Source organism: Carassius carassius, chromosome 38, assembly GCF_963082965.1.
Source record: "Carassius carassius chromosome 38, fCarCar2.1, whole genome shotgun sequence".
In the NCBI taxonomy this organism is placed as follows: Eukaryota; Metazoa; Chordata; class Actinopteri; order Cypriniformes; family Cyprinidae; genus Carassius; species Carassius carassius.
This window is the reverse complement of record NC_081792.1, coordinates 11990513-12014990: the sequence shown is the minus strand read 5'-3', so window position 1 is coordinate 12014990 and position 24478 is coordinate 11990513. Positions and strand designations below refer to the sequence as shown.

Sequence of the window (24478 nt, the reverse complement as noted above, 5' to 3'; positions counted from 1 at the left end):
TGCAGTTTGGCACCGGTGACCTCCTCTCCACCTGCTTCTTACTCTAAACCAGTCTGTCAGGTCGGTCTGGTTATAAAGCCAAAGATAAGTGCTCTGTGGGACTCACTGCTGGTTGTTTTCGCTGGTTGATTCTCTTTTCTCACACACAGGAGGCAAAAATAGTCAGTTGTGGTGAAGCAGCACTTAAGATATACAGATAGCTCGTCCAAAATTGACAACTCTGTCTGCTAACCCTTATGTTTTGTTTTTTTGTTTTTTTTTCAGAAGCAAATAATTTTAAAGAACGCTTATGTTTCTGTCCAATGAAAGTCAATGGGGTCCAAAAACAACACTGAAAAGAAAGTCTTAAACTAGGAAACGGATACTAGCAAAATACAAATATTTAAAACATTTTAAACTACAAACCATCACTTCCAGCCAGCGGAAGTGTTACGTCAAAAGTGGACTCATGAACATTAACTGTTGGCAGTTTACAAAGTTTGAATGAATAATATATTCCTCACACACACACATGGTTTTCCGCTTCAGAAGACATTGATTCATCACCTGGGGTCGCATGGATTACTGTAGAGCTCACTTTGTGTGGCTTTTGTAACTTCAGCTTTAACGGACCCATTAGAGTTGTGACGTTCGCGAACGAACCGATTCTTTTGAACGGCTCATAAACATGAACGATGGGAGCCGAGTCGCGGCTGGAGGGGAGCCGTTCTTTCTGTCGTTCGTTCTTTTTTCCTATGCGTATTTCACACAGATGCACACAAATGAGCTCCTCCGCGAGACAGAACAGTTATAGGGGGAGGGGCGCACCCAGCGCAGGCCAACCCTTTATAGCGTGATGATATTAGTTATTAGTTGTGCATGTTCATTGCAGCCCACTTTGTTATTGTTCATTGACTTGAAGGGGCTGATGTCCTATTTGCAAAGTTTACAGTAGTAATAGTATGTAGTATGTAGACATTTCCATTTTATTTATTCTAATTTTATCTACTTTAAATATTTTTTGTTTTCTATCAAAATGTTCTTGTGTGATAACAATGTTCTTGTGTGAAAGTGTTTGTAGTAAAAGCTGTTTTGCACAGAAATTCATTGCAGCCGGCTTTGTTTTTGATGTTTAGTTGAGTAGGTATTGTATGAATAACATAAGTCAACGTAGCTTTACACACACACACACACACACACACACACTTTGTACTAAAGGTAAATCCAAAATAGTGATGTCACTGTCTAAGCAGAGGGATTTGTGCAACCCTATGGAATATAGTCCACACATGACAAACGAGGTAATAATCAATATTTCAGAATAATTCAAACTCAGATATTGGTGTGTGATATCTGAGTTTTAATTATTTGACTACAAATCTCACCTCATTTTTCCTCCCAGTGATTATTTCCAGGATAAACTGAGATGCCCCCAAGCTGGCTTCTTAAAACTGACTAAATATTTAAAAAGAGCCAAAAGAGCCGTTCTTTTGAACGGCTCTTTGAAAGGAACGGATCGCGAAGATCCGGATCCCCTCAAAGAGCCATAAATCCCATCACTAGGACCCATATACTTGCATCATATGGTCTCAAAGAAATTGATTATTTTTTTACTAAAATCTTCATTTACGTTCACCTGAAGAAAGTAAGTCATATAGACGTGTGATAGCATGAGGGTGAGTAAGTGATGAGAGAATTTCCCATTGTTGGGAAACATTAATACAGTACACGTTACTGATTTCAGACCTCCAACACTACAGTATTTTGGCTGAAACCGAAAACTTATTTCAATCCAAATGATGTAAAAAACAAAGCATGACAAATATGTGCTGTTTAACTGGAGGCAACATAACAGCAAGTGTGCCTTGAGTGAACGGTTTAAAGGGAAACTCCAGAGATCATGAGCTTTGTCTCCAGATGAGGCAACAGTCGTGTAATCAGATTCATTTTGATTAGCTAACTGGGGAAAACCCTGCAAACCTCGCAACAATCCATGTGAGCAGGTTTGTGTGAGAACGAAGGGAATCACGTGATCACTGTTTATGGACTTCTGGGAGCAAAATCAAGCATTTGAGATGTTTTTAGTCAGTAGATGAATATCTTGTGCATTTTCCTTTAGATTGGCCTCCACAGATGCTGCTAACAGAACTTAGCCCATGTTTTTTTGTAAGATGAGACCTTCTTACAAGGTAAGGAGACCATCAAAACATTCCTTCATCATGATTTCCTTCACAGGTGACAAAGATTAACATCTCACAGGAAAAATATTGAGACCATTGTGGGGTACTGAATTTCTGGAGGTCTCATTGGATGGCAGAAGGAAATCCACACTAAGGCTGTGTTTTCAAACCTCTGCCTTTCATGGAAACGTCAGTTTACTGTCTACAGGATCAGCTATGATTGGCTAGTTCTTCAAAATCACATCCTTACTCTAGTTCTCAGCGATTATGGTCTGAGATATTTCTTGTAAAATTCTTTGGAAATGGAGAAAATTGAAGCAACATTTTATGTACAGTAAAAATGTAGGACTATATTTAAATAATGGATTGTACTGTCAATTTATAGCCGGACAATTACAACGCCAATGATAACAGGAGTTCAACTGAAGTCATATTCATAAACAACAAAAATCTCAGTAGTGTTGTAGTCAACATCTAATCCAAGACCAAGTAGAGACCAAGACCACTGTGTGTTGAGACCAAGACCAGACCATGATTTGAGAGGGTTGAGATCAAAACAAGACCAGACCAGCACTCCTCAAATTCATGTCAAGTCAAGTCACCTTTATTTATATAGCGCTTTAAACAAAATACATTGCGCCAAAGCAACTGAACAACATTCATTAGGAAAACAGTGTGTCAATAATGCAAAATGATAGTTAAAGGCAGTTCATCATTGAATTCAGTGATGTCATCATCCAGCTCAGTTCAGTTTAAATAGTGTCTGTGCATTTATTTGCAATCAAGTCAACGATATCGCTGTAGATGAAGTGACCCCAACTAAGCAAGCCAGAGGCGACAGCGGCAAGGAACCGAAACTCCATCGGTGACAGAATGGAGAAAAAAACCTTGGGAGAAACCAGGCTCAGTTGGGGGGCCAGTTCTCCTCTGACCAGACGAAACCAGTAGTTCAATTCCAGGCTGCAGCAAAGTCAGATTGTGCAGAAGAATCATCTGTTTCCTGTGGTCTTGTCCTGGTGCTCCTCTGAGACAAGGTCTTTACAGGGGATCTGTATCTGGGGCTCTAGTTGTCCTGGTCTCCGCTGTCTTTCAGGGCAAAGAGGTCCTTTCTAGGTGCTGATCCACCATCTGGTCTGGATACGTACTGGAATATCTGAAGAACTCTTCATCTGAAAGATCCACATTTAATTCCCTCATTCATTGTTGACCCGGCATAACAGTATACATCAGTGGTTTTCAGCCAAGGGCTGACAAATAACTCTCAGGGGGCCCTAAGATGACTTATTTTAAATTATATACAATAAGACAAAATATACATTAAAATAAACCAAAACAACAAATATTCAAGATCTTTCTAAATATCTGTTTATTTTTATATCAGGTTAATACTGGCTATAAGTAAATTAGACAAAGCACTGGCGATTTATTGATATCCTCACAGTTGTGGTCTTGAAACAAAATCCTGAGACCACGACTGGTCTTGAGTACTACATCACTGAATCTCAGTCTATAGAGGGTCATCTGAGACCTCACTCAGAGCCGAGCCTGACAGAAATCACGTCTTCAGCTGTAGGAAGAGATGTTCTTTATTGTTATGTGACCGTCCTGTTTGCCTGCCCTGCCCACGCTTTGTGTAACATCAGTTTGTTCAGGGCCGGCCGTAAGTGGAGAAGGAGTCTTGTTTTGGTTAGCAGCTTTCAGCAGCCAAACGTTCTCTGTTAGTTTAAGATGCAGGCATGCTATCTGACCTACATACACGCCTAACATCTCATTGTATGGCCAGGACAGGGGTGATAACTTGTTTACAAAGCACTCTGGAAAGAGAGAAGGAAAGTTCTCCAAAATAGACAAGAAAAAGAAAAAAAGATTGCAGATATTTTTATTGTCATTGTGTAATTTCCAAACAACATTTAATTTTGTGAAACTATTCAAAAGAGAGTGAAAATATCAATAAAATACAATATTATACAAAATGCTAGCTGTGTAATTAGTCTGAACAAAACTAAGGAGTTGGCCATGTTGTTCCACCTGCATCATGTTGAAATCACATTTGGGGAACAAAAATGGCAGAAAAATGCCATATATTTCCCTACAGACATTAGACATTGTAGACCAACTAAATGAACCAGTGAGCTTGTTATAAAGGAATAAAGGCCCTTATCCAGAAGATGGGATACGTCAAGCTCAACACGACATTGAAGTCTCTCATGAGTTTAGAAGAAGAGACATAGTGAACGTCATTCTGATGTCCTAAACCCTTCAATATCAGGTTCAATTGAGTTTTACACGGCCTGTCGTAGTAAGTCCGTCGTTCACTCCAGCCAGTACAGAACAGTAAGTACTTTAAAACAGAATACACAACAGATCTTAGAGTATAGAAGTGAAACCGAATCAGTGTGCTGCTCGTCCACTGTCAGGAAAAGTCGTCAGTGCCAGGGAGTTATTTAATGGCTGAAAGGTCACCGAGTTTACTATCACTTCAGGAATATACACTGACCTACATACACACTCCCTGTCTGTTTTCTGCTTTCTGTCCTTCGTTCTTTCAGTCCTGACCATCTTAAACATCTTTTCTTACAGTTTTTCAAATCTGCAGTCTTGTCAACACTTTAAATCTTCAGTGTTCACGTCTGGTTGTTCCCCTCTGTACTTCTTGTTTACTTGTACGTAAAGTGTGAAGCCAGCGAGGCAGGGAGCTCTGCTCGTCCCCTGAGACAACTATGAAAAGAAAACCTCATTATTCCCGAAGTTCCCTGTTTATCCAGCGGCGCTCTTAACGTGATCCTGCTGAGTGGGAGTGTGCCTTGTGGGTTAGTATGCATCACATCCTACCAATTATGACCCAGATTGTTCTCTTTTCTCACAGTGTCATTGTTTTGAGACGGGGTTTGCGGATAATGATGATTGTTTGGAAAGTCGAAATAGGGAAGGGCTGACCAGAAACAAGTCTTACTGATGTCAGTATGGACATGACTCATTCAGGACTTCACAGTTCAGCATTTTGGAAACAAAACGACCAGTTGAAAGCTCAGAAAAACTTCTGTTTTTAACCGAAGGTAAACTAGGCATAAAATAGGTCCTCAACACACTTCCAGGCTTACCATTTGAGGAAATGGCAACTCCTCCTAATGGCCAAAGGTGGAACAGCATATCCTTACAGCATACAACTAGTGCTCTTAAAGAGATAGTACATCCAAAAACTTCACCTAGGCCAAACCTGTCTGACTTTAGTTCTCTGGATCATGAACCATTTTTTAAAGAACTGTTTTTTTTTTCATACAATGAAGGTCGTCTTGAAGCGGGATTAAATATCAGAATTAGCATTTCTGAGTGAACTATCCCTTTAAGGTTATGTATTATAGAGTGTTATTGGTCACAGTTACACCCTGAAGACACATTTCTCCACACAAGCATGAGAGATCTCTGACAGATGTTTAAAGGAAGATTTCATGATCATTTACACATTTCCAGGTCCTCAGATGCAGAAGTTGTCATAGATCAAATATATTGTCAAGGTAATAAAACCCAGTGTATAAATATATAATAATAAAAATGAAAATTATATATACTGTCTTTAGACAGACAGACAGACAGACAGACAGACAGACAGACAGACAGATAGACAGACAGACAGACAGACAGACAGACAGACAGACAGACAGACAGATAGATAGATAGATAGATAGATAGATAGATAGATAGATAGATAGATAAGGATTAAAAACTGTGTAAATGTCATCACAATCTGTGAAAAGCATCTATTCACTTTCATTGTATGGAAAAGAGCAGCCTGGACATTGTGCTCAATATCTCTTTTGTGTTTCACGGATGAAAGAAAGTCAGACTGGGTTCAATCCACACGAGGGCGAGTAAATTGTCACAGTAGTAAATCTTTAAACTTCGAGTGCGCTGGAATATTGCCTATAAAGATTTAGTGATCAAGGGAAACAGTGGCAGTTTCTTAGAGGACTGCGGTTGTGCCGAAGTTTGACCACAGCTTTTGCGAGCGAAAGAGAGGGAGAAATCTTGGAGAACATCCTGTTCTTCTAGTAGAGCAGTTGTGCAATTGTATTGCAAACACATATTTTGTTGATGCTTTTTCAAATCGCCAGAGAAAGATTTGTACGAAACTTTCTTTTGACCCGAGGTGAATCCATTTCTTCTCACACTCCTCGCAATATTTATCATAGCTTCATAGCACTGTCTGAGACCTGGACATGAGCCAGCAGCGGAGGCAGAACAAGTCGCCACGTGCAGCCTGACGGGGGAAGTAACATGCATGCGCTTTTGACGCACTTAACACTTGTCACCCACATAGCAGTGTTTGTTCATGTGCATGCAGCTGTACATCAACAAGACTTTTCTTAATTCCTGACCTATGCCCCCTTTTTCTTGATTCATGTTTGTGTGAAAATCCAAGTGCAGAATGTTACATGCAAATAGTGCATGTAAATAGTATTTTTTTTTTAATCCCTAGTGAATGGTGGATTTGAATTGCTAATGATAACACTAATGTTTTGGCTCACGACTAATCACCTCCTAGCACCACATCAGTGGGAAACATCTGACCTCATCTATTTGGCAATGAGCTGATGCTTTGATTCAGCATAATTTTTGGGAAACGGACAAAGCTCAGTGCTGTCCAGCACGCACAAAGCAAACAGGCAGCTGGAAATGCAATAAACAACGCAGACTTCAGACGCTCCCAGAACCTCCAAGTGTGTTCGAGATATAGTGCAAACCAAAACAAGTGCATTTTAAGTTATACACTGGTCAATTTTTTTTTCTGCCTAAATGTCGGGATATTTTTGGAGATTCCTTGGCTGTAAGAGTAGCCTCTTGATCTGCTCCTAACGTTTCCTTGGTTTCCATGAAGTCCCCGGGCTTCACAGCAAACTGATCCGCCCGTGTGAAGTCAACAAGGGTCTCACACCCAGATGCACAGTCTTGAACGTCATGTCTCCATATAAGGCAGCCTCTCTAAGGACAGACAGACACAAATATCACTGCTGATTTGTTTGTGCAGTGTAGTGACTTTTTGATTTCCAATGCTTTCTCTTGCTCTCTCGGCTGCCTGTAAGACATATTTAGGAGAGAATTCACTTGCACAATAAATACATTGATAAATAAATATATATCAAATATAACATGTTACTGGTTTCCTTAATGTTCTATTTTAAGGCACTTTTCTTGAGTAATTAAGTGTTGTTCAACCTGTTAAACAAGATTGTGCTTTTATACCAAACATACTGTTTAGCCACAGATTCTGTTTCAGGAGAGAGATTCTGTTTGGTTTAAAACTTCTAATCTGAGTCTGCAATCTTAATTTGGTTTTGTTTTTTTCTGTACATATCTTACACTCACATCAGCTTATTTGATTAAAAAAACATTTTAAACACTTACAGTTCCTATATAGAACACGTTTTGCATTGCAGTTCTTTGCTTGTTTAATTAGTAGTGTGATTGACACTATTTCCCCCGATTCACTGTTTTTTTACCGTCTTGGATGTTCTGTCTTTCATACGTCATATCAAATTAAAAGAAGTTGGGCTTTTAAAACCATGTGTCAAAACTGAATTCACACCGATCATTGAATATCTTTGTTTGACCCATTTTAAAAAAACCTAAAGAAAGAAGAAGAGACTTAAAATCAACAGCGCAGGGGTTGAAACTTCACGCAAGCACACAGGTGAGCTAATATATATATATATATATAGCCTATATATCATTTATTGTAAAACAGGGCATTCAGATCTGCAGTCTCATGTGCTTTTGTTAGCCATGAGCTCAAAGGTATTTAAATTGTCATTAAAGGAAAAAATAAAAGCCCTTCAGCAAATTCGGTTCTTTCATACAAACATCTTATGTTTGTCTACATTCCAGGCATTACAGCTGCATAAGAGTATAATTGCTTGAAGAAAACATGAGAGAGTTCCTTAACACAGCAAGACTAAGAGAATGGGAACTCCAGAACCAATCAGTTATAGTTTGCAGTCGAGTCCTATTTCCTGTTCATGTTACATTATATGAAAACTGAAATATGTACTAAAAAAAAAAAACACATTCCTCTAATATGACCTTAAACAAGTCCAGTCAGGCCTGTATTATACTGGTGCATATAATATTTTAAATTAATACAAATTATATATACACACACACACATACTACTATTTGTTGTTATAATTATTGTATTAAAATGTTAAGCAATGATTCTAACGAAAGTCAAATTATGATACATCTTCAGATTTGAATACCACGAGTTTTCTTTAGAAATGATGGGGTTTTATAAGAATGGAAGAGTTTCAGAAAACCGCAGAGAAGGGAAAAGGACACTCAGTGCCTCAGGCTCCACTTATATTATATACAGTAAAGGCTCAGCCCCAGGAAAACTGCTGTACTCTTGACATTCTCATGGACGGAAAACAAACCTTTTATGATAAATGTAATTCTTGAGGCGCTTTCCAATAAAAGCATTTCCAACTGTAACTTTTGCTGTTCAGAAATGAGTTGAAGCAAAACATGTTGCTTAACCTTCTCCTTTGCATAACGGTTATATTAATATTAGAAATAAAATATGCTACTATATTTAAAAATCACATGAAATAAAACACCCTATTCAAATGTTCTGTTTTTCTTTTTTTATTTACTTAAAAGTGATTAGCAAAAAATAAACTCATCACAAATTTCAACAAAACAACAATCGATCAAATACATTCATTCAAAATGAGTGCCATAAACAATCATTGTGTTTAAGCCTGATGGTACATTTTCTCATAATCTGGAAATGAAGCAAGTCTGTGGTTTTTTTGGAATGTCTGGAAGGACACTTCAGGGACTTGTAACACTAGGAAAGCTTAGCATGACATAATCCCTGTAGTCGTTCATTGTTTCTTCTAAAACAACAAAAAAAGGCACCTTGGATACACACAGCTCTGTATTTTCCCCCATTATTCATAAAGCTAAGGGTCAAAGGCTGCTCTAGCCCTGTTTTACATTACCTCAAGTCACTGGCAAAAATGACCAAGAAAAACAACGCTTATGCACAAAAGTTATCTGTGGTTTGCATTCAGTGAGATGTTTAGACCTTCCAGGTCATGGACTCGACCTCTGTCGAGCCAAACCAAACTTGACAACATGAGATCCACTCCAAGAGGGCAGTGGGGGGGTGCATTTTTTGCAATTGCTCCCTTTTGCATAGAATTACCCGTTCACATGAACGTTAAACCAATCTCTTTGGTGAACATCAACACCAAATGAGACGTATGTTTTTGGGAGAGGACGGCATCACATGCCTGCTAGCATCTAAGGTGACAGCCTGCAGCTGGATTTAAGAGGGACTCGGCCCTCGTTCACAGCAAAATAAGGCACATTGTGCAGCATCAAGAATGGCTTTGCACCTATAATTCTCTAGTGATCATGCCCAAATTCCCTGAATCTACATACAACCGTTCTAGTCACAAGCCAGAGTCTGATGGCTCTTAGGGACACAAATGTGGGTATAGAAGCTTTGTTTGCTCCGGTACTGAATGTCCTCTTTGTTTGATGCGAGTGCTCTGCCTCGCCTAGTCCAGACATCTCCTCCTCTCTCGGCCCCGATGCAGGAAGCACAGATGCCAATGGCACCAACAAGGAACAAGTGCCAATCTCAAAGAGGCGTCCGGGAGAATCAAATCTCAGCTTTGGTTTCGAACATCAGGTGATGTTCAGCTGGCAGAGAGTTCAACAGGTCATGCAGCGAGGACGCATGGTGATACAGTGAGGGTTTGGGTCCACCTGAGAAGAGAGAGAAATAAAAAATAAATAAATAACACGTCAGATCATTTCCAATACGATACTCTTTAAAAGTACCAGATTCATTTATCAGTGAGAATCAACTCTTTATAAGAAGGAGAAAACCCTTCCTGTATCTTTGATGTCAAAGGCCATGGATTCAATCTTATTCAGTATTTTGATGCAAATTCATCTGCAAATTTATAGTCGTAAGACAAATTGGGAAGATGCTAATTTTGTGATTTTGCTTAGATTTTAAAAATTTTTTTTTACAAAAACTAAGTAAAAAAACAAAAAGGTAACTGGAATAGTTCAAAATAAGAAAGTGTCAAATTCTTAAAGTTGCCGTTATAAGGAAAAAAGTCGCAACTGATGAACAATAAGATGTAAAGTGGCAAATACAAACCACAATTATGAAATATAATCTGCAGTTATGGAAAAGAAAGTCACAAGACTTACAAAAGTTACAAGATGAGATTTAAATTTGTTGTAGAAATATGCTTCCAAAAATTTTCACTTTTTGTTTAATAAATAAAGGGCCTCTTCTGGTGTAAATATCTCCATAATAATTGTGATAGAATATAAAGAGATTTAAAGTCACAAATACATGAAGTCGCACTTATGCTATATGATCTGCAATTAAGTCAGACATATAAAGCTGCAAGTTACAGTTTTTATTTTTTCTCGCGAGTAGGAAATGGGTTTCCATGAATTTCAGTTTTCTGTTCAATATAAAGTTTTTGGATCTCTTCAGAGGCAAAAGTCTTGGTCCCGACTGACAAAAGCAGTTGAAAAGCACTTTCTAGTAAAGAAATAAACCCATCGCGCATGTAACCGTCTGCTCACCTCGCAGTACACCGGAGGAGGCCGTAGTCTGAACTCCTGCATGTAGGCCAAGAGGGAGCGCTGCAGCACGCCGCTGAGGTCTTCCTCAGGTGGGACTGCGGTGGAGTTCTGCACCGCATCCGCGTCTGACACGACCGAGCTGTAATCTGGAGGAGCTGTGGTTAAAAACACAAGACTTAATGTGAGCTGGCATTGCTTTCAGGCAGACGAAAGAGAACGAAACTCAGGGAGGTGTATAAACGTACGCTCAGGCTGCTCCGGGATGGCCATGCGAAGCCACTCCATGTTGACGCTGTACTGGCTGCTAACGCTAGACGTGCGACTGCCGAACGGATGCAAAGGGATGGTGCCCATAACCAAAGGAAGCTCCAGGCAAAGCTTGGACGTCCCAGGAACACTAACACACACCTATGAAAATACAAAGAGATGTTAAGTAACATCATTCTTCCAGCTTTAGGAGTTTAGCAGTAGCTTAGCTCTCAAACTCACCCTGAGCATGTATTCCACTTTAATGATGCGACACTGCAGGATGGACGGCCCGACTGGAGGGATTTTGATGGCTCGGCCGTGCCACGTCTCCCTACGGTGTGCACCAACTATGTCCCCGCACAGAGTGGCCACCACGGCTCGCTTTTGTTTCATGGTGCCCCTTGCGAAGAAGGTCTGCGTCTGGGTGATGTAAGCTTTCGGCACCACGGAGCGAGACGTGGAGTTATCGAATTCGGCGAAGACTGGAATCACTTCCCCCGGCGTGTAGCCCTTGCGGTCGATCTTCGCGGTGATCGACACCTGTCCGCAGTTGCGGTACCAGATGCGGGACATCTTCTCTCTGGTTCCAGCTTGAGGTGCCTGAAGAAAAACCTCTGATTTAGCATGCATGCCAACAAAACTATTCCGAAATTGACAAGGTGACATTTATTCCGGGGCTCCTACCAGTAAAGTTGGCGTGTTGATGTCAATGGGCTCGATGACGGTGAACTCCTTCTTGATCTTCTTGACGGTGGCCCATGGGCGATGCAGCTTAACCTTCACCCAGTATCGAATGCTGCCGTGTTTGCCTTCAAAGGATGTCACTAGAGTTCTGACAGACAAAACACTTACATTAACGCCCATATCCTTCCCAAATAAAGCTCAACGTTTGTAAATGTTGTAATAAATCAGTAAAAAAGCAAGCAAGACTTACTCCTCTGGCAGCTGGAAACTGAAAGGGTACTCGTGTCTCCCGGCAGACAGGACAGTCAGTTCACCGTTATCTGAAAGGAAACAAGGTAAAGAAACATGATTGCACCAATAAATCATAAAAGCATGGCGCTAGGGGCTGTAAGTGTCAGAACTGGATCATGATGCGACACAAAACCCAACATTAACCGCTGATGTGGATTCTGTCTAGCTCATTCAAAAGCTTCAGGTTAAGGTTTTGTTGGTTAATAAAGTTGTTTATTTGTCTAAAGTGTTTCTCATTTAACCACAGCCTCTTATAATGACTGAAACAGCCATTTTATTTAAACGCTGCTCACCATAATATGGTTATTTCACATATTAACCAATCTGCTGTTAAAGCATGATGTTCAAGTTCACTCGAATTAAACGCATTCAAAACAATGTGAAATAAAGGGTCTATAGCATAAAAACTGCTTAAAACGCATGTTTTGTATTATGAACAGTAATCTGCTGCTTTGAAGAATATGCATATATTTGAAGAATATTTGCAGCGATATCATAATCAATTATCAACGATTCGTTTGAGTGGTATATTATCAATAAATCATATACCGAGTGATTCGTTATCGAGTCTTGCTGTATGATTAACATGAACTGAAAGAGAATCACATCGCGTTTAAGGACTTTAGAGGAGTGCTTCAATATATTTTCACTTTCATTTTGGTGAAAAAAGTGGTCATTGTGTTTTTTTTAAATCACCTCCCACGTGAGAAAGCAAGTCATAGGGGGTTAGAGCGACATAGGGAGAATAATAATAAAACTATTAATTTTATTTTTGGGTGAACTGCTTTAAGAGTCGCCTCAATGAGCTCGACAGAGACCGAGTTGGAAGTCTTCTGCACAGTTTAAACTGTGTGTGTGTGTGTCTCAGGCAGCCCGTGGCTTCAGAGGCTCTCTCTCTGAGGGACTGACCTGCCTGCAGCAGCACCTCTCTCCGGTTCAGGTACTCCACCTCGTCGCTGTAGTTCTGCGTGTACGCGGTGCTGGAGCCGGCGCTGCGGGACTCGGTCCAGTGAACTTTAGCGAAACCTTCAGCGTGTAACTTCAGCGACTCGACTTTACTCTCCGCCAAAAGCTCGAGCACGACCTTCCCGGAGACAACATCTCCACTGCTGAACACCGGAGCACAGTCCAGCTCCGGAGAATCAAACACTATGTCGAACTTTTTCAGCTTGTCGAAAATCATCTTTGGTCTTGCAAAAGTTAGCAGTCCTTTGAGTAGTCCGAGTTCAGACGTGCGAACTCAAACAAAGAGCGAGAGGATGCGTTCAAGTGCAGAGAAGAAGCTCTTCCTTCAGCTTCAAAACAAAACTGAAGCGGTGCACGTTCCCTGCTCTGCCTTTAAACTCGTGTGGGCGGGCTTACCGATGTTATTATGTCAGGAATCGCTGCCTGCTCATAAACATCTTAACTGGGTGTGGATGGGGAGCTCGGATGATTGATGCTTACAGGTTCTCAGACAAAAACAAGCTGACTGAGCATGCCCCAACCCGAGGAACCTCCCAGTGAAGAAGTTCAGCAAAACAAAAACGGGTACTTTCTGTGCTGTTGTGCTACTTTCCTGTCAATCACTTTCCTGAAAGACGTGCATATTCGGAGTTCCTTTGCATACTATAGACTAAACAAACAACGAGGCTTTAAACGAAAGCCGTTCCAGTCTCTAAAAAATAATAATAATAAATAAATAAAAAATTGGTGACAACGCAAAAAAAAAGGAACTGCCAAAGTATTAAGCTGTCAAACAAAACAGCAAAAGCACTTTTTATCAGACTGTTATTAAAGAACAACTTTCTTTGTTAGCAGCGGAATTAAGTTCGCGTGCCGCCCTCTCGCCGCACTGGTTGGAGCAGGGTTGCCAGGTTGAGGGGGATCCTCCGGCAAATGTCGCGTTCCGGGGGATAAATGAGTGTTTTTTGGCGTTGTTCCACAGGAAAAAAAAAATCGCACTACAGGCCCCCTGCCTGTTATATTTGTTATATACGTTATATTTGTCCCCTACAAATATAACGTTATTGGGGTCGCTTCAATCCGCGGACATGAAAATCTACCAGCGGGAACAGTGTTAACGTAGCCCAATCCCGCGAGAAATCTACGGACCTGGCAACAACACTGTTTCAGCGTGATCCGTTCCCCCTCTAGTGGATTCAAGTTGAAATTACAATGTGAGGACTGTCACGTCTCTGCTGCCAAGACACGAGATGTTTATTTAGATAATGATAAGCAACCCTGGCCATGCGATTTCTTAAACTGACACTGCGGTATGTAAACACGTACTAAAACTGTGTATCATATCCACGACTGTGTAAAGACCTGTGCTTCTCCGGATGCCTGCATCGCTGCCATCACAAAAGTGTGTTGTTCATGGCAGATGCCAGTAGTGATATATAGAGAGCAGCAGGGTGGCAGATGAATGATCAATAATACCACTAAAATGTGCACGTGACATTTTAATATTTAAAAAAAAAAAATTCCCAGTTTTTTTTTTTTGCATTTAGTTATAATTTTATTTATTTCAGGTAACAACAAAAACAGAAAAAGGCTTAAACCTTACTATAGCCAAATATCGGCCAATTCAATTCAAGCCTTCAAAGCTGAACAGACATAAGCCAGTGTAGTAATCATGTTCCTAAAAGGACTCATCATGTCAGTTGTGATATCTGACTAAACATTAGCGGTGACGACAGATCTATGCTTCTGTCTGCCGCCTCATTTCACTTTATCACTGAAGAAAGAAACGAGTGTTTGCATTCTGATAACCTTTGATAACTTGACGGGGAAAAATGCTCACTGTCAATGAAGAGAGCACAGATAAGTCAATGTACAATGTATTTGTAAATAAAATATTTTCCATATATAGCTACTTTGCATGCTAGATAACAGTTTATCAGACGTATCCTATACAATACATCTTAAAACAAAAACAGAAAAGTGTTGGGACACCATATTGTACTACTTTCACAGAAATTGCCAATAACTGCTGCAAAGTGTTGAAATCATGTAGTTAGTCATAACATCGCTCGTTTTTAGAGCAGTAAAACACGACCTGATAACATGTTAATAGGAAGTACATGATTTACATCAGACCAAACGTGCCTTTATTTCATTTTAATGACAATAGCTGAGCTTTTATCACCTTGGCGAGAAGCTTTTGGCTTTTGGCTTGTGAAGTGCAGTTGCTCGTGTGTATTTCACCTAAACAGATGAATGATTAACCAGATCACACACTCGTTTGGCATTATCACTCCTGTGCCAGCTGTCAAAGGACACCAAAATTAAGCTGGTCAACAATGAAACGATTGCATGACTGCACGATCACAACTGTGCCATTTTGTCATTGTTTAGTCACCCTCATGCTGTCCCAAACCTGCATGACTTTCTTTCTTCATCATTTTCATGTATTCAACATGAATGGTGCTTGATGATGTAAAGCCTTGAAAAGGGTATAAACATCACCATAAAAATGGTCCTCACAAGCTTTATAAGCCTTTTGGAGCCATATGATATGGCAGTGAGGAAACTTACCTTTGTGTTATGCACATTATTACTGATAATATAGATATCTGCCCTGACTCAATAAGGATTCAATGTCCATCGTCTGCATTATTGGATGAACAATTCATTTGAATTCAAGTCAAAGTATACAAAACCGATGTGAATAATGCATCCACAATTCAAATTGATACTAAAACATGTCTTACAAACTAAAAGTTCTTGTTTTTAACAAAGCTACCATGTGGCTTTAGAGGGTTTTGAATATTCTGCCCTACAGGCAAAAACATCTCATTCTGTGATGCACAGACCCATTCAACAAAAACTATGTTTGTAAATACATTAATTTTTTTTTTTTTTTTAAAAGGTCAAATTTTTAACAAATATATATTTCTGGCCAATTTATGTACATTATTTTTTTAAAGCAATTAAAATATATTATATAACAGTTCAATAAAAAAAAAAAAATTAAGAAAAAAAAATTGTGAATACGTTTCAATCAAATTCAGCGAGGAACAAAGGCCTACTTTACAATGTTTAAAAAATATAACAATATTTAATTATAAATTAAGCATTATTAAATCATTAGAAAACTAGCATTGATCTCTAGTATGCTATTCCATCATGCAGACTACTGCAAAATTGGAAATGCATTTTCTTACCTCTGAAATACATTTTGAAATTTATTTTGGTATATGAAGGTATATTTTCTATTTTTTTTTTATTTTTGAAATATGAAAATAGATTTCATTGAGTTTTACCGTTTACTATATATATGTATATATGTATAATTCCACGCAAGCCCACCTCGGATCAGGTGCTGTCTCTTCCTGAAGGAAGTGATCTTGGACGTGTGGTCGCTGTAGATGGTGCTGACGCCGACGCTGCGGTTTTCCAGCCAGTGTGCTGCAGCGACCCCTCGGCCGAGGACTCGCAGGGCTCGGACCGTGATCTCCCGGTTGAGCTCCAGGATCACCACGCCGCTGATCGTCTCTCCACTGCCGTACACAGCATCCTCCGGACCGTCCAGCTCAAGAGCGAACAGTCTGATGCTTCGGAAAGCCATAACTGTGATGCCCAAAATATAGAGTTCAAGTCATATAACTAAGTGCTCAATTGAAACGCAATTAAATCTTCAATGTTAACTAGTTTAAAACGTTACTAAGTTACATGGGTGACATTACGGCTAGGTCAAAGAAGAGCAACGTACCTTCCGCCTTTAAAACCCACAAACTGCGTGAAAAACCAAAAGCAACAACAACGAGGCTAAAACTAAGTTAAATGTATTCTTCTTTATGCTGTTTGGAGTCCGCCCACTTTCGATTGTGCACCAATAGGAAGCAGACCACGCCCTTTAATGGTGTAACCACGCCCTTGAGCTGGTGTAAACATGCCTCCGAGCAGATGTTTCGAAGTGAATAACGGGTCAGTTTTAAGAACACATAGAAGAGTAGTAGCCTAATGTTGTTTAGCGATATATTTTCTTTCTATATGTCATGTAACGTTTCCTGTCGTTTATTGTTGTATATCTGCCGGGACAAAGAGGAGTCCAAACGAGTACCGCGCCCCAAAGAACAGAACCAAAAACAAAACAATGTAATTATATATATATATATATATAAATAAGGTATCAAGTGGAGTCCAAACGTCTGAGAAAGTTTTGGGATTTTGACTAATTAAAAATAAAGAAAATGACAAAACGAGTAATATTAGTAATATTGAAGCTTTCGCACTATTTTCAAGGTCATCTAAACAAATGAATAATGCCGTCATTAAAACAAAAGGGGGACAACGACTACTACTCCTACTTTCATCCGAATTATAATGATCAGACAATTCATAATGAAAACATTTTTTAAACTAGAAACATGCAAACGTATAAGCACTTTCAAAATATGTTATCAAAAGTCTGGACCCACCATAAACATTTACATAATAGTGACAATATTCCTAATTCCATTAACTTAATGGAACTTGAATGTGTATGCATAAACACCAAAACATGTGAAGTTCAAAGTTGCAACTTGTAACAGGAGTAGATGTTGAGTTAGACGCGACACCATCACCTCAACAGACCGTCTGATTACAGGATCATGCCGCTTTCCCAACACAAACACAGACCTGCAAGGAGACTCTTCAGTGACAGACAGCAGCACGTTCACCTGGAAAACCTCTGGCACTGTCCCATGATACCTTGCACATGTTCTGGTCTAAATGCCACATATATATATCATGTGAAGTCTGTGAGTTAGTCGCCTTCTGACACACTTCATGTAGTCATTAACACCTTGCGCTCCAGATTGCCATTTAACCTTGAAGTTCCACACACACACACACACACACACACACACACACACACACACACACACACACACACTTTTGATTGTAAGTAGGCCATGTTCTGTTGTCATAACACGCCTCAAGCCTCTTATATGTTGATAAGAACCATTCGCACTCGTAGTTATAGAGGTAATGATGTTATGTGCCAAATTCTGGACTTCCAACACAACATGAATTTGAGAGGACATCCATACACAAAGTGATCCTTTGAAACATGCATGCTTTTAATAATTTAAAGTCAAAAACAAAAAAGGTCTGCCCCCTAACAAATGTCCTTGTCCTTTTTTAAGTCTGTGTGTATTATCAGGTGTTTGTCACCAAGTCCATCAAGAAATATTAAATCATAATTGCATGCTGGAGTTGAGTTGGATTGTGTTGATTATGCATGAACGTTGCACAGGCCTACAGTCGAAAAAGGACACTTGTAAAGAAAGAGTAAAGACCTTTTTAATGTTATTTGGACGTTTTTCAACTCAAAACGGCATATGGCTGATGTGTTGTAGAGGTGGCTTTTCCAGGGATGTCTTGCAGTAGGATTTGGGCACAAATGCTTCATTGTGGATTGTCCTGAAGTCATGTTTGCTGTGCCGGGGCCTTATATGACTGTCTTTAACCTAGAAAGAGATTAGTTTAAAGTCAAGATCAGCTCTAAAACTTATTGTGCTCTTAAACACACATTATTGGTCTTTGTTCAACTATTATACTTTACAACCCCTAAATGCTCAATTTTTTTGAGATACTGAATTTTTAATTTTCCTTAGCTGCAAGTCGCAATCATCAGAATTAAAACAAACAAACAAAAAAACAAACAAAAAAAAAAACCTCTTGAAATATTTCAGATTGTGTGCAATGAATCTGGAATATAAGAAAGTTTGCTTTTTTAATTAAATTACAAAAAAATAAAGACCTTTTCCATGATATTCAAATTTTTTTTAGATTAACCTTTAAATTGGTAGTATCAGGCAAAATGCCTGATTTCGACAATATAATTTTGTGACACTTTTTAACTATTTGTTCACTAATTCTTATCACATGGTTTCAACCAGAAAAGCTCGAGACGACATTAAAAAACTGACCAATGCCACTTTTTACTTCTGAAGGACTGGAGAATTAATAGGAAACAGGTGAGCTGCAGTTTATCTGTTGTGAAATGTAAATATTTTACCTGCTGAAGCTGGCTAGGGCTCATTTTCTGTCTTCTACAGTTCAGGGTGACAAAATCTTTTTGCATGGTTGTAAGCATCCGATCCGGCTCTAACAATTAAATAAAATAAAATAAACAAAAAGATCAGAGAATAATAAATATTACATTATTAAAACAACTACAAAATTATTGATTTAACTTCTTTCCCTTTTATATTATTTTTAGAATATATTTAATAATTGTTATACATTTTATTGAATCAGTGTGTTCTTTTATTATATTTATTTATTTTTGTTACTTGAAATAAATGTAACTGAAATTATATATATATATATATATATATATATATATATATATATATATATATATATATATATACACACACACACTCACCTAAAGGATTATTAGGAACACCTGTTCAATTTCTCATTAATGCAATTATCTAATCAACCAATCACATGGCAGTTGCTTCAATGCATTTAGGGCTGTGGTCCTGGTCAAGACAATGTCCTGAACTCCAAACTGAATGTCAGAATGGGAAAGAAAGGTGGTTTAAGCAATTTTGAGCTTGGCATGGTTGTTGGTGCCAGACGGGCCGGTTTGAGTATTTCACAATCTGATCAGTTACTGGGATTTTCACGGGCAAACATTTCTAGCGTTTACAAAGAATGATGTGAAAAGGTAAAAACATCCAGTTTGCAGCAGTCCTGTGGGCGAAAATGCCTTGTTGATGCTAGAGGTCAGAGGAGAATGGGCCGACTGATTCAAGCTGATAGAAGAGCAACTTTGACTGATATAACCACTCGTTACAACCAAAGTATGCAGCAAAGCATTTGTGAAGCCACAACACGCACAACCTTGAGGTGGATGGGCTACAACAGCAGAAGACCCCTACAAATAGGAAAAAGAGGCTACAATTTGCACGAGCTCACCAAAATTGGACAGTTGAAGACTGGAAAAATGTTGCCTGGTCTGATGAGTCTCGATTTCTGTTGAGACATTCAGATGGTAGAGAATTTGGCATAAACAGAATGAGAACATGGATCCATCATGCCTTGTTACCACCGTGCAGGCTGCTGCTGGTGGTGTAATGGTGTGGGGGATGTTTTCTTGGCACCCTCTAGGCCCCTTCGTGCCAATTGGGCATTGTTTAAATGCCACAGCTTACCTGAGCATTGTTTCTGACCATGTCCATCCCTTTATGACCACCATGTACCCATCCTCTGATGGCTACTTCCAGCAGGATAACGCACCATGTCACAGAGCTCGAATCATTTCAAATTGGTTTCTTGAACATGACAATGAGTTCACTGTACTAAAATGACCCCCACAGTCACCAGATCTCAACCCAAAGAGCATCTTTGGGATGTGGTGGAATGGGAGCTTCGTGCCCTGGATGTGCATCCCAGAAATCTCCATCAACTGCAAGATGCTATCCTATCAATATGGGCCAACATTTCTAAAGAATGCTTTCAGCACCTTGTTGAATCAATGCCACGTGGAATTAAGGCAGTTCTGAAGGTGAAAGGGGGTCAAACACAGTATTAGTATGGTGTTCCTAATAATCCTTTAGGTGAGTGTATATATATATATATATAAATAAAACAAACTTATTATATTTCAGCTAGTTTTTCAAGGTAACATTTCTTATTTTCATTTAATTCAACAAGACATATTAAAATAACTAAAACTGAATTAAAAAAATATAAAAAAAAATACAAAAATATAATAGTATCTCAATAATACAAAAAAAACACTGCAAGTAACTTAAAAATGTTATTTGTGTAGTGACATTTAAGTTAAGTGTTTTTATTCTAGTCAAAAAAACAACAACAACACTTTGTATGACTGAATCAGTGCCAACATTCAGTTACTCCAACAAGAGTCATTCAGAAGGTTAAGTTAAAGCAGAACAGCCGCCCATATGCTCTTTTTACACTCTAACGGTATAATGTGAAGTAATGTGGGCAGGTCGTTTCAGGAAACTTTTCCTTGTGAACATACAGCTAAAAGTACCTTTCTCAAACAGCACATGGCTAGGTGGGTAGATCGGAGGTTTGGGGTGGACCACCTCTTTTGGTGGGAACTGCTCTTGTGTTGCTGTGCTATAAAAGCTTCCAGCTAGATCAGGCCTCCCAAATTCAACACTGCTCAGAGTCCTGATACTGGCTCCATCCACATGGACTGGGAAATGTGAGCGGTTTATCTGAACGGCAAACATCTCAGCTAGAAACGACATGCTTTGCATTATCTAGATCTTCTAGAAAGAGTAAGTTGCAACAGGTCAGACCTTTGGAAAGAAGCACTGGTTTGTTGTGGACAGTCTCTGCTGGTCACATGTGAGCATCTCTCCTTTAAACACAGAGCTGAGAGTTGGGCATCTGCGCTCGAAGTGAATAGGGCCTGGTAAAAACAAACAAACAGAATTATTGATGTCATTGAAGTCATTGATGAATGTGTCATAATTTGTTAATTTTCCTATAGTGTGATGAATGTACAGCAGAAGTCATAGTTTGTGATGTTTGAGTCTACTTGAAATTTACAAAAGTGAATATTTAAAAAATCTGGAATACTGAAATGGCACCATCTGCTGCTCATTCTGTGCTTTTACCATTAACATGCACGAAAGCAACAGATAAAGTTGACTTCCTGTTTATTTAGAAGAGATACCAAATTTGAAAACTAGTCATTGAGTGTAAGACACAAGCAGGCCACTACAAGGTCAGAATAAAATAAGAGAGAATTATATAGTTCAGAATTAATGTCATGATTTCAATCTTTAGAAAGCAGACTTAAAAATCAATAATATTAAACATGACATGCATTAAAATGTTACATTTAATTAAGATATTAATGTTTTCACTTATTCACAGTTTAAAAACTGTTTTACAGCATCAGGAAAAAATTACATTCTCATATCGTTGTTAAGTAAAGTTTAATGTTTTTTTTGTCATTTTTGAAGTCGTTGGGTTTTTATATGTCTATATAATTATTTTGTTTCAGTTTTAGTTATTTTAGTATGTCAATTTTAACTAAATAAAATTAGAAATGTTGCCTTGGCAATTAGCGTAAATAATCATTTAATAATAATAACAATAATATATATATTTTTCTGTTAATGTTTATTTCAATGTCTTCAATGGTTTTAATTTTAGTTTTGGATTCAGTTAACTATAATAATCCTGCCCCATGTCCTGTATTAAAGAATAAAATATATATATACAGTGTGCAATTATCAAATATACCAGATTTGTGTGCATGAAATTCCTCAGATGAGTTTGTGGTCCATTTGTCATCAGGAACTTCCCGAAGGTTGATGCGCCGAGATTGTTTGATCTTGGGAAGCAGACGTTCTTTGAATTCAGCCGAGCTGTTTAAAAAAAAAGATTTTTTTTCTGACTGTCCACATGGTTTTAGATTTCTCTCATGTTATTTATAGAGCTTTCTTGTGAGGTGTTATACAATCAGACACAGTACAGTATTAAAATGTGCATGCTGTTTGTTTATGCTGCATACAGAGGCACAGTAGACACACCTGTGGTCACCTGACTGTCCGAATGAGGTGGAATAAGTTGTTTGTTTGTCCACTGTCTTTTCTCGGTCTCCCATCACCACAGATGAATACGGAATTTGTTGCTAAAATAAAAGACAAAAAGATGCTATTGAACTGCAACATTATTGGCGCTCTCTGAAACCACTGCCAAATAATATAAAATTGCCTTCTCTGTCTCTGGAGGTCGAGGATACCATCTGTACTGGAACTGCTCATGATAACTGGATCTGAACCTGTCCCTTCTGTCCATAATTAGACTCGATCCGACACCTGATCAATACCAATAAAGCGTCTTATAAAAACGAAATGTCAGTGGAGAGTGTGAGTGTGCAGTACTTACCCGTCTTCACCGATTGCTTTGCTCAGAAGATCCGGGACACTTTATGTTTGACGTAGTAAGACCTATAGGTGGGTTCAGGATATTTGTCCTCTGGCAGACTTGTCCTGACTGCAGTGGTGGGACGAATTATTTTGGCTGCACACTTCGGCAGGGGCTTGAACTCAGATTGAGTGGTCTCATAGTCTCCACACCTGTCCTCTGAGTGCAGGTTAAAGTGAGTGATCTGCATCGTGAGGTGGGTCAGGTTTGGCTGTATGACGGGGGGTGCTGGATGAGACGGGAAGGACAGCGCCGTCTCTGTCTGGTACTTTGCCAGATATTTCTGGTCTTCACGCTGGAAGAGTGGTGAGACAGGCTGAAGGACAACATCTCTTTTCAACTTGACGGTGGCATCTACTAGTTTAAAGTGACTCTTGTTCGTTGTCGCAAACATGTCGTCTGCGCCATCCAAAAATGGTAAATTTGAGATTGTAGAGCGAAGCATCTTCACAGCTTTGTTAGCAAGTAAGACAGATTGTAAAATGCAAAAATGTGCGGTTAAAATTGCTTTAAACTTCGAACTTGTCTTCTAAGTTCATCACTTAAATAGTGAAAAGAAAAAGAAGGAAGTATTGTGTATGATGTCATGAAGAGGCGAGTGAGATGCGCCAGTCAAACATTCCGCCAGAATCATTCAAATATATACAACATGACGGTTTACAGCTTCAACATATTCTTAGTTTCATATAATACTGCAGCATTTTAATTTTTTAGTTAATTAGATTTTCAACATAGTTATGATCCAGTATGACCCCCTAAAAAATATTTTAATCCTAAATGTCCTATGCTTAATGATTTGTCGATTAGATATTATAAACTAAGTACTTAATTTTTAGTGAAGACCTGTTAGCATCCCACCATTTCTTTAAAATGTTCAGTTCTCTTTCTGCTTCTAGAAGTGGGAAGTAGCTTTCTTTGATTTCTTCGACTGAGGAGAACTTTCACTCTTCAGTAGATGGCAGTATCGAGTCAGTTACAGTGCCCCAAAAAAGTATTTACAAATATCACACAACTTTGAAATATACAAGTAGGCTAATGTATGTTTATGGTTGTTAGCATTTTTGTTTGCAGATGCCACTTAATATTCAATAATTTTAATTTATAATGTAATGATACAGAGACATTTTTTAACATGCCTAATACTTTTTGGGGCCACAGGATGAGACCTAAATTTGTCTGAATTATTAATTATTAAACTATTAATATTATTATTACAAGAAAAATAACTAAAATTGTATCAGGGTTCAATTGTATTCAGGGAAGAACTACCTTTAAATTCTCCGTCATACTTTGACGGTCATGCATTATTTTACAGTGAAACACAACAATTACCAATTACATTTCAAAAAAGCTCCTTTGGATCCCAATTTATTAAAAACAATAGCAACAATGCTTCAAAATTATTGCTAATCATTGCTAATTCTAATTATTATAACTGAATATTACACTGGTTAACTCAATCAGTGCAGCAGTTTATTACTTCATTCAACTCGACCGAATAAATACCAAAGTTTAGCTATTTATAAAGTATCATAAGGGCTATCTTTAAGAGTTTTGTGAAAGAATGGTTTAAAGGA

At 38.6% G+C, this 24478-nt stretch overlaps 1 protein-coding gene and 1 pseudogene across 2 annotated transcripts; both read right to left on the bottom strand.

Moving 5' to 3' along the window:
- Positions 1–8782: 8782 nt before the first annotated feature.
- On the bottom strand, positions 8783–16578 carry LOC132119327 (arrestin domain-containing protein 2-like). Of its 2 annotated transcripts, none has more exons than XM_059529186.1 (7): positions 16293–16578; positions 11959–12028; positions 11709–11856; positions 11265–11624; positions 11021–11183; positions 10776–10930; positions 8783–9932 (listed from the first exon to the last, which is right to left on the bottom strand). In XM_059529186.1, the coding sequence occupies exons 1-7, from the start codon at positions 16549–16551 to the stop codon at positions 9879–9881; spliced, it is 1209 nt and encodes a 402-aa protein (XP_059385169.1). In that variant the 5' UTR covers positions 16552–16578; the 3' UTR covers positions 8783–9878. The 2 variants fall into 2 exon arrangements, with proteins under 2 accessions (XP_059385169.1, XP_059385168.1); XM_059529185.1 differs by lacking the exon at positions 16293–16578 and adding an exon at positions 12909–13328.
- Positions 16579–17852: 1274 nt separating this feature from the next.
- Positions 17853–23430, bottom strand: LOC132119014 (uncharacterized; annotated as a pseudogene).
- Between the last annotated feature and the right edge of the window lie 1048 nt (positions 23431–24478).